At 39.8% G+C, this 10540-nt stretch overlaps 1 protein-coding gene across 1 annotated transcript in view; it reads right to left on the bottom strand.

Moving 5' to 3' along the window:
• pde8b (phosphodiesterase 8B) overlaps positions 1-9807 on the bottom strand; it is a gene marked incomplete at both ends in the record, with an annotated part of 51420 nt that extends 41613 nt beyond the window's left edge. Inside the window, one exon of the mRNA XM_079257006.1 lies at positions 9526-9807. Within this exon, the coding sequence (XP_079113132.1) occupies positions 9526-9807 (282 nt within the window). The remainder of the gene's footprint in view (positions 1-9525) is intronic.
• Between the last annotated feature and the right edge of the window lie 733 nt (positions 9808-10540).

Raw genomic sequence — 10540 nt, 5'->3', positions numbered from 1 at the left:
GCCTCCCACAGTAGAGGTCTGCAGCCAGACTCTGTCATGGTTTTGGGGTTTTGTCTTGAGGTTATGCAGTATTGTCATGTGTTGTTCTAGTTTCCTGTTTTATTTTGTAGTTTTTCCTCCCTTGTGTGTTCTGTTTAGCTTTGTATTTCCTGTTTATTAGTTCACCTGGTCTGATGAGTTCATTCACCTCACCTGTCCCTTGTTACTCCTTCAGTGTATTTAAGTCTTTGGTTTCAGGTCTACATTGCCTCTGTGTGTGTTCTGTTAAGTATTGTTTAGTTGTTCGTCTGTGCTGCTGTCGACATTTATTCTGAAATTAATGTCAAAACTGCACCCTACCTGCATCCTGTAACATGTAGTCTGTGCTTAGGTTCTGCATCACTCCCCCTTTGTGACACAATAAGCCATAAAAGAAAGAAAGAACATTATAGACTTTACTGAAACTAGACACCCTAAAAACACATGAGACGTGGTAAAGCTTGCATGCTCTATGGCAATATTTAGCTATCATTAAAATGTCAAGGCATAGCCCATAGTTTGAGATGTGACACACATTATGCAGGTGCAGCTAAAGAATATATATTTCTTTTGTTTCTGGCTTTTAGAATTCTGTAACTTAAATTGTGTTTCTGCGCACAATTTCAGATCCCACTTTTAGCACCTGTGAGGTTGTTAAAGTCTGAGACCAAAGCGAGCCGCTGGTGGAGCCATGTTATGTGGCGTATAGCAGAAAGTGACTGTTCGGTAACATTCAACCTGCATTATCACACACATTCAGAACAACAGACTCGTCATTGTTGCTTAGTTGTTGTTGTCCTTTCGGCTTGTCCCTCTGAATTAGCACGTTTTACGCTGGATACCCTTCCTGACACAACCCTCTGCATTTATCCAGGCTTGGGAGCGGCCCTCAGACTACAATCATGTCCCCTTCATCGAGTAGCAGAACGCGAAATGCAGTTGACAAAACAAGCGGCTCCACCACCTGAGCCACTGCCATTCCTGTCATTATTGCTCAGTTATTCCTAAAATAAAATGCATGTATGATTCCCCTCACATGGCATCCTCTAGTTTAGTCTAAAGCAGATAGTTAACATTCAGTCACATGTTTTCGGATATTTTCACTATTCCTGGCACTGCTCATTCATCTGAACGCCACCCAATAAAAAGACCATGGAAACACAAGTGTGCATGAAGAGGGAAAAAATCCAGCTGCGTTTCAACGAGATAACACAAATGTAAACACAAACTGACAGGAACTTCTTTGTGGGTAAACAGCTGTCCCAGATGAGCATTTAAAGTATTTTCCACTTCACAGCCTACATGACACTGAACTCTACACTGGGATGGAGAAATCTGAGAGCGAAACAGTCCTTAATATAAGTACACAGTAGTTACATAAAAAACACCAAATACTCAAACTGCTGCAAATAACTTTACATCATCAGTGTAAAGTATTGTATTGTATTGTGCTGCTTGTATTGTAGTCAATACAAGCAGCTAGTAAACCTGGTTTATTCTGGTTACTGATGACTTGCATGCAAGATGGATACAATAGTGAAGGCATGGTCCATCATCGGTGCAGAACTTTATCAGTTCAAGCAGACTTTTTTCCTGACTGAGGTCCTGTCTGTCTCTCAAAGAACACTTCAAATTGTGCCTTTTGCTTACAGTGTAACCAAAATCACTCTGATCAAAGAGAAATTAGTCTGAAACCTAAAAAAGTTTATTCCCACCTGAAGCTAAATAATTGTGGTGTGGTTAAGTTGTTATCTGCATTTTATTCCATAAAGATGTGTCATGCCTTCTGTGCACAAAGCTCCCTTCATTACAGTGGTTCTGCTCAAAACAGCTGGAAACTTGGGCTGGAATTTTTAGGAATTACCAGTGTTACAAGAATCATGATTGCTTCAGAAGACTGAGCTAATTCTATGGAAAAAGAGAAAGGGAAGTTCCACATATCAGTCTGGACATCATTCATGATATTTTTCTTAGTGATTCTCTACAATCAGGTGGATTTCTGTTTCCTTTTATTCCTAATTAGTTAAAAAAGGAAGTTGCAGCGTTTTCAAAATCTGAAATAAAATAATTTTATATGACAAAGCAAAGGACATAAATATTTTTGCTTCATAAATACACTCAGTGTATCTGTGCAAGAGTTAAACTGTGTTGGATAATTCCGTCTGAACTCCTGCTACATCAGGAATGCAGCATCTCCAGCTTACAACTCAAGAGATCTGCTTTCAAACACTTTCTCATACTGGAAAGGAAAAACAGAAGGATGTCGTCATCTTTTGTTTGATCTGGAATAACTGTTGCATCTTGCAGCAGCAGCAGCAGGGTAAACAATGTTCTGCACACAACTTAAGGAGCTAAGCTAATTTATTATTATCATATAATGTCATATTATTAAAATTCAACAAAAAAAAAAAATGTTTTAAGCTGTTGCAGTTATTTCTCCAGTAAAATCATTAGGAGCAAAGCAGCCCTGCTCAGGATGAGTCCTGCACCTTCCCAATGATAGATGTTGTTTTAATCAAGTCCTAATGCAATGCAAACACTTTTTCTCTGGTTTATTAAGTAGTATGTTCCAGAGAATTGTCCTTTTTCTGCAGCATTAATAGTGACGTTGTGAAGAGCATAAAGGCATCTAGTCACATCAAACTAAAGCAAGAGGAACACTGGTAGTATAAACATGATGATGCAGGTTTAGGTTGATTATATAAATCAACAATAAAGATGATGTTTAAAAATTTTTGTTGTAGCTTATCTTCAATGTCTTTGTTACTATGTACCGTCCACCATAGAACGCAATGTTTTTACTAAAACCTCTAAGAAATAGTCACTGTTACTGTTGCATGCTGTTATTGGTATTTTGTAACCTTGGACCTTGTTGGACCATCAACTTAACTCCTTCATGCAGCACAGAAAATACTCTGGATTGACCTAATAACCCTGGATCGTATACTTTTTAGTGCAGTAATGTGATATGAGTCTGCCTTAACTTCAGGTTCCCTTGTGGTGATTCTGAAACGGCTGTAGATGAGGGGCCCAGTTTGGAAAATTTGACCCTTTTTCTGTAATTTCTGCTTCCTGGCCGGCTCACAGGGGTGCTGCAGTGTTTGACTTTGTGATTAAATGCATGCCACTAATATTAACAGATGGCGGTTTCAATAATAGAAGCTATGCTGCTTCGCATAAACAGATGATGGCACTAATTCTTCACTCAGGTACTGTTAAACCTCAGCAGAAATAAAGAAAAGAGTGGTTGTACCAAGATGATGTCATTTAAAGGACGACAGTCAAACCTCAAGCAGTGGAAAATTATGTGGAAATAGTGATGGCAATGTGACATGTTAGTCTGTCATCCAGCTGTGCTCGTACATGTGAACAGAGATGATTGGAACTATTATGTAAAATTATTGCGGTTAGCACAAATAATTGCAATCGGGTGATTATGTAGTAACTGTGACAGCCCCAATTACAGCCACACACTCCCCAACTGTGTGAGGAGACATAAAGCCAACGTTTCCCAAAAATCTTTTTCCCACACATTTAAAAAAGCCCACTTAAGTTGAAGAGTTTTCTAAAAAAAAAAAAAATGCCAGGCAAGTGTGAAAAACAGTGATTTAGTGAAGCAACAACAACAAAAAAGCTGCATCATCTAACAGACAATGTCATGCACAGCATCACTTATACGTGTAATTATGATCTGTTATCTGCGTCACTGTATATGATGAAAGCAAGTATGCAAACATAAGATGAACAGCAGTTTTCCTGAAAATTGTTTTTAACCTGGATTTAGCCAACACTGAGCTTTATTTTATGCAGTTACATAATCTAGAGAGTAAAATCACATCTAGCAGAAAACGATAATTCTTCTGTGATTAGAGGCTTAGAGACTTAAACTGTGACATTTTGACTCCTTGTTCTAAATTTGACGATATTCCTCTTTTGGGTTTTACATGATTTTACAGAATACTTTGTCATATTTGTGTTGACATAATGCAAAGCATAGTTTAATTAATGACTCGTGCAATTTAACCTTCAAACATGGCGCATTACTTGGGTTTCTCCACATCTGCTTTTTACCTGCAGCAACGCTGCTGCCTCAGCTTATTTATTCCCATCTTGTGACAGAAACAAGCAACCCCATTAAAGAAAACAAATCCAAAACAAGCAATGGCATCTTAAAAAGAAACCCAAAGTCATTTACAATAAGTGGATGTGGTAACTGTGGAAACAAAGGCATGCATTGTGAATGTCACCACGTGCTGTGAGAACTCTGGTGGGTCATAATGTAGGAATTATGGCAGATATATGTATGCATAATGCAACTAAGCATGGGACAATCCACTTAATATGATATGATCATAATTGGATTTAAATGATCAGAAAGTTTTTTTTAAGCTGAACGTCTAATTTTTTCTACAAAACTTTTGCACTTTTTCAACGAGAGATGCCAAATGGGGAGAAGCTGCCAGTTGAAGCTCACCTCTGTATATTCTTATCAGTGGCTCCTTGCAAGGCCCAGCAGGGATAAGCGTACAGGCCACCAGCATCAGCTCCTTTACATGTGACTCTTCACACCCCTGCTGTACTCACCAGAGGCGTAAACAAAGGACTTATGTATATGAACACGCACAAACATACACAAGCGCACACACAAATACACAAGGCAGCGTGATCAACACCATGGCAGATTATCAAAATCCTGCAGGGTAAAACAGATGCTTTTAATAATAAATGGTATCTTCAGTGATGAAGGCAAACGGAGGGAAAGCAAAAGAACAGCTGATAAACCAACACACACAGAACAACAACAACAAAAAAAAAAAAAAGAAACACAGGATACAAATCTATAAAAAGTATTAGTGTTGGATTCTGTGTGACTAAAAATTGTCACGGTGTTGCAATAAAGCTTGAAACATTTTAGATGATATTATTAAAAATCGTTATCAAATACAAAAACAATCTGGTATTTGTTTCACTAAGGTTAAAAAAAGAGTTGTGTTTAGCAAAGCATAATGTTAAAAAACAAGTGTTTCCCTGGTGGAAACAAGTGATTATAATCACTCTAAACACCATCTGTGACCCACCAGTATTGACAGGGGTCAGTCACACTTGGGACACTGGGAATAGTCCCAAACAGTGAAAAAGACAATTTTATCCTAAATCTTAAAAACAGTGTTTTAACAATGCTGCATCAACAACTGCTAACTAACACGATGAGAAGACTTGGAGAGAGGTTTAAGTCCGTTACAAGAGACCATAATGTGCCCTGCAGATAACCTGTGTGGATGTGACGTAGTTTACTGGGCGTTGTGGGAACTAGTTGTCCCTCGAGTCTGTAAGAAGAACATTCTCTCAGCCACAGTAAAGTACATGCTGTAGGTGGTGAGTTACTGTAAATATGCTGTAAATATGCTCAATTTGCAACACAAATAGTATTCAGCTTTTGTAATAGCTGATTCAAAGGAAAAAGAGCTTCTGTTTGTGAACACCACCACCATTTTGATCTCCACCTTCATCTTTTTTATCAGCAGGATTAGGAAATGTAAGACTTCCAAAAAGGATGGGCAGCCTTCAAAAACGCAATAAAACTTAAATCTGTAAGTAGTTCATTTTGTTCAAATATTTATTTAATATACACATGTTCAAACAAATTATTTAGTATGTTCATGAATGAACATTATATTTAAAATCTTTTAACAAATCTGCTATTTGGTGGCTGGTAAGGGTGCCAGGACTGGGTATAAAAGGAGCCGCTTTCAAAGTCTCAGTCTTTCTAAACAAGGATGGCTCACAACTTTGTACCAAACTCCATCAGAGGATTGATGATTAGTTTGAAACCTACTACAGAGTAGAATAATGTGAAAATATTCAGGAAATCTCAGGATGTGAATCCAGGATAGAAACCACTGTTAATTGGTCATGTTCTTTGAGTCTTCAGACAACATCGTATGAGTAAATTTTTCATCCTGCTGTGATCAGCTTGGTTGATCAAAGTTTAGGAGCACCTTGGAAAAGCTTTTTACTCAACTGTGTGTTCACTCCACTGCTGCTCCCAGAAACTGAACCTCAGAAGACGCCAAGTATTTACGCTGTACAGGAGCAACAGCAAATCCTTTGGACATCAGCTCATCTTAGATGGACAGAAAGACAGTGGACACATGTTACGCTGTCAAATAAGTCCATGTTTTAGCTGCTTTTGGAAAACACTTGTCAGGGATCAAGACAAAGAGCGTTTAATCTGTTATTAGGAAAATCTGCAAAAGTCAGTATCTGTGATGCTATACAGGTGCATCGCTGTGTGTTTTTGAAGCTTCCATTGATAATGGGAGGTCCATCATCATTATTTTGACCAGTCTGTCAAATTCCATTCTATACAACATCCAACAGCACAGCTTCACACAGCTTGACTGGCCTTTCTGTCGTCTACTTCTGTCTCCTACTGAAAATGTATGCAGCATGAAGAGGAGAATCTGAAAGCAACCATGAGCTGAGCTGTTGAAATCCTCAGTTATCAAACCATTAAAAAATGTTTAAGAACAAGACGTTCTGCAGAATATTTAATGCTACTCTCATCATATTCTATATTTCTTTGATATTTCTTATGCTTATCTAATGGCCATGCTCTTGTCATGTATATTCATCATAATACTGTACATGTAGAAGGCTGATTTCTTTTTCCTACATGAGCTTTTTTGACTCCACCACGTTTCAGCACAAAGTAATCCCCAGATCACTGATGTTGGCAAGGTGTCTAACAGATGAATCCTCCGCCACGTTCTGTTCACCATGTTTTAATAGGTGGATACACTGCAGACTTCAGAACAGTTCCTGTTTCTCAGGCTGTGAAATGACTGATTTCATGTTCTACACCATCATAATTATTTTTACTTCAATATTCATCATTTATTTAACATTTTTGTCTTTCTTATGAGTAACATTACGGAGCTAGATGTCATTAGTTGTGGCTCCATGCTGATGAACTGAACTCGAACAGCTAACTTCATGTCCTTGTGTTCAAGTTAAATTGTCTGGATCTGAATGGGTTAATGCATCCTGAGTCTGATGACTCGATCATCTGCTGCACCACTTCTTAACAAAACAAAGTTATATCCTCTGGGGTTCAATCATAAATATCAAGACGTATCTGTTCATATGCTTCCTCATGAGAGAGCTCCCTTCAAAGCAAATATTATACGGTTATGATGAAATATGATAAGAAAGCTGTGCTGGTCTCACTTATCGTTCTGGTGTTTTCAAGACTAGGATTTCATTTATGAACTTTTTGTTATCTTGCTTATGTCTATAACTGGATTTACTAAAGTTGGGGCATTTAAATATTAACAGACTTCATTTTTAGAGAAGCTATTGCATGGAGGATTGTAGAAATTCTTCACTTTGGAAGCAGGTTAAATAAATAAATAAAATAAACTTAACATCTTGCAAACTTTACTAAACAGAAACAAAAGCACTGAAACACAATTGAAATCTCTTTTAAAGAAAGCTTGCTGTGTACTGTACCCGGACTGTGACAAGACGGATTCCTTTTTTCTTTCAGATTTGGAGTTTTTACAGAATTTCACGTTTTCCATCAAGATAAAGTACATAATACTGGTAAAAGACTTTTTTTCCCCACTGAATGGGATTTTAATTTTGTTGTTTAACTTACTGAGTTGCTACTTCATTCATATATTATCATAACCGCTTAGTCCGATTAAGGGTCGCGGGGAAGCTGGAGCCTATCCCAGCAGTCTTTGGACGAAAGGCAGGGTACACCCTGGACAGCTCGCCAGTCCATCGCAGGGCCACACAGAGACAAACACTCACTTTCATACTCGGGTTGCTACTGATACGACATCTTTAAGCTTTGAAGAAAATCTCAGGAAACCGAAGGAATGACAACTATTGTGTCGTAAATTGTCCACTGGAGTAAACTTATTCTAAAACCACTTTGTCAAACTACAAATCATCTTTGTTTTCTTTTGGCACCTTGATGCTCTTGTGAGAACCAAATTGATTCACATTGTAGTGCATTTGATAGTGTGTTTGTGGAAATCTGGCTGCAGCTGCAGGGCTTTAGTTACATAGAGAAAATAAACAAATTCCCCACTATAGTACATATCAAAAGACTTCTCCCAACACACATGGGAGCTGATACAATGAATGCATGGAGGGGATGAGCTCGCCTAGAAAAGTGTTGATGGTCACACCTTGCTGAAAGGTTTCCTAGAAGTACAGCACTGTACAAAAACCTTGATCCAGCCCTCACATAATTCTATTTTTCTCTAAACCACAAAACTTTCTTGTAATCTTTTAAAGTAGCTTTAACAATAGTTCTCAGGCTTCTTTCCTTTTCTTCTGGTGGATATTAGCAGCTTTTCTTATGATCATTTTTACTCCAGACTTTGCACCTTTTTAAGATATTTATTTTTATCTTGTTTGGTTTTTGTTGCTTCTTGAGCCACACAACACTGACCTATGAATCATTCAATCATAATAAAAGTCAATGGATGAACTAGAGTTGTCAATAAACAGACACCTTAGCCAGGAAACTGTTTTAAATTGGATCTTTACACATTTTGTTAGCAGCCTGTCACAAAGATGCATCACACACTCTTTACTCTTACTTACTTAGGTTGCATCTTTGAAAAACATCAAAGATAAAACAGTTTGGCCAGAATTTGTATGTTGCAGTGAAAAGGTGATCCCCAAAGAGCTATTGGCTGAAAAGTTGCTGTAAGGTGTGTGTCCTTAAAATATCTGAGAAACCTGGACAAGTGGAAGAGAAAATAAGCAGGCCTATCTGCCATCAATAATCTGTATCAATGTGCTGTTTTTAAGGAATATGATGAAAAGAATCCTGCAAATGCCAGACGCAGGACCTGTGAGATACTCCTGAACATTATGAAGCGGTGGAATCATTCTGACCGAGGACAAATACGAGCAAACATACAAACTAGAACTTTGAAAAGTCCATTGAGACGCCTGGAGAAGTCTTCCAGACATCAGAAGGTTCAGACTAGGCTGAAGAATAAATATTCCCTTTAAAACAAACATCTGCATTTCTCTTTGTACACGTTTCAGTGAATTGCTGTGCCTGCTTCCTGTTTTGGACATTTTTGATAATGAATGAGTAGATGAGGATTTTTGCACAAACATGAATTCATTCAGTAGCCTGTCAGCTCAGAGCTATGCTGGAATGCACTGACTATAAACACCACTGGAAGAAGTTATAATAATGCACCAGATATCTACCCTCACATATCTACATGCTCATCATTCTTACACTCCTGGCTGGCTGCAGCCAGAGATTACAGCTGTGAATGAAAGCAGACTGAATGAACTGCAGACACATTCAGGATTTCCTCCGCTCCGGAGGCTCGGGCCTCCTCTGGTGACTAAACCAAAAACCAAAGGCCTCCTGAAGTGTTGCTGTCACTCACAGCCAGGTGATGGAGCTGTATCTGTGCCAGCACACCCAGTCTGATTCCTTCAACGCGCACTGCCTGGCCGTACCTTGACGCTGGCGTGGCTGGTCTGCGTTTCGGCCTCGATACGGACGTGTCCTCCGCTGTTTTCTTTGCGATCCCGGCACGAGTTGTTGCGCGAGTGCCGGCTCTGGTAGGTGATGACGGAGGGGATGGTCTCCGCCGCATCGGTCTTGATGAAGAGCCCGTGCAGCGTGGCTGCGGTTCCCTGGGAGATGGTAGTGGTCTGATGGGGGGAATTGGATTCGTCTGAGTCTCGGCAGTAGATCACCCCGCTCTGAGAGACGTGGATACTGGGAGCGCAGCCCATTCCTCAGCGACGCGCCTCCGGAGTCAGATCTCTGATAATAAACACTTTGGGTACCACCTTCCTGTCGTCCACAGCTGCCTGCACGCGGGCATCAGCTGCGCGCTCTCCTCCACACACCTCCGTTTGAGGAGATTAAGGGACACAAACGTGAGGCGTTCTTTTTTAATTCATGCGTCCTGTGCATCCGGTTCCTTCTCAGCCTCCGCTACAGCTGAAGCTTGTTTTTCGTAAACATATTGTGCTGAAAACGTTCTTCAGGTTATAATCTTCCCCAAAAGCCTGCTGATGGCCTGTAGCACCCGCATGCGCATCCAAACGAGCCGGACCACTGAACAGAATTAATAGTCTAAATGGACTGCAGCACCTGGCTGCTCCTCACCACCTCCTCACCATATCCGGCTTTGTTTGTGCGCTCATCCTCTGTGGCAGGCTGGCATTTTCAGCCTGTGGAGAGAAGCTGGCTGGATGAAATCTCTTCTGTGTCTTCTTTAGTCAGTCTGCTTGCAGTTCATTGGCCGCGGTCCATCTGCCTCTCTCCTCCCTCTCCGTCCATCACATTATTCTCTCTCTTCAGCAGGACTCTAATCTCCCAGGAGGCCAAGCTCTGCCTCTGGGGGGTCATTTAAAGCCTCACTGTGATGAATTAGACATAATGCTGTTAAAATAATGAAGGCTTGATGAAAACCTACTTACTCACTAAAGCACCTTTCTTCAGGCATTTTTTTTAGATGCT

This window comes from Telmatherina bonti (assembly GCF_933228915.1).
Source record: "Telmatherina bonti genome assembly, chromosome: 17".
NCBI classification, from domain to species: domain Eukaryota; kingdom Metazoa; phylum Chordata; class Actinopteri; order Atheriniformes; family Telmatherinidae; genus Telmatherina; species Telmatherina bonti.
The sequence above is the reverse complement of the archived record's forward strand: the minus strand, read 5'-3'. Positions and strand labels throughout refer to the sequence as shown.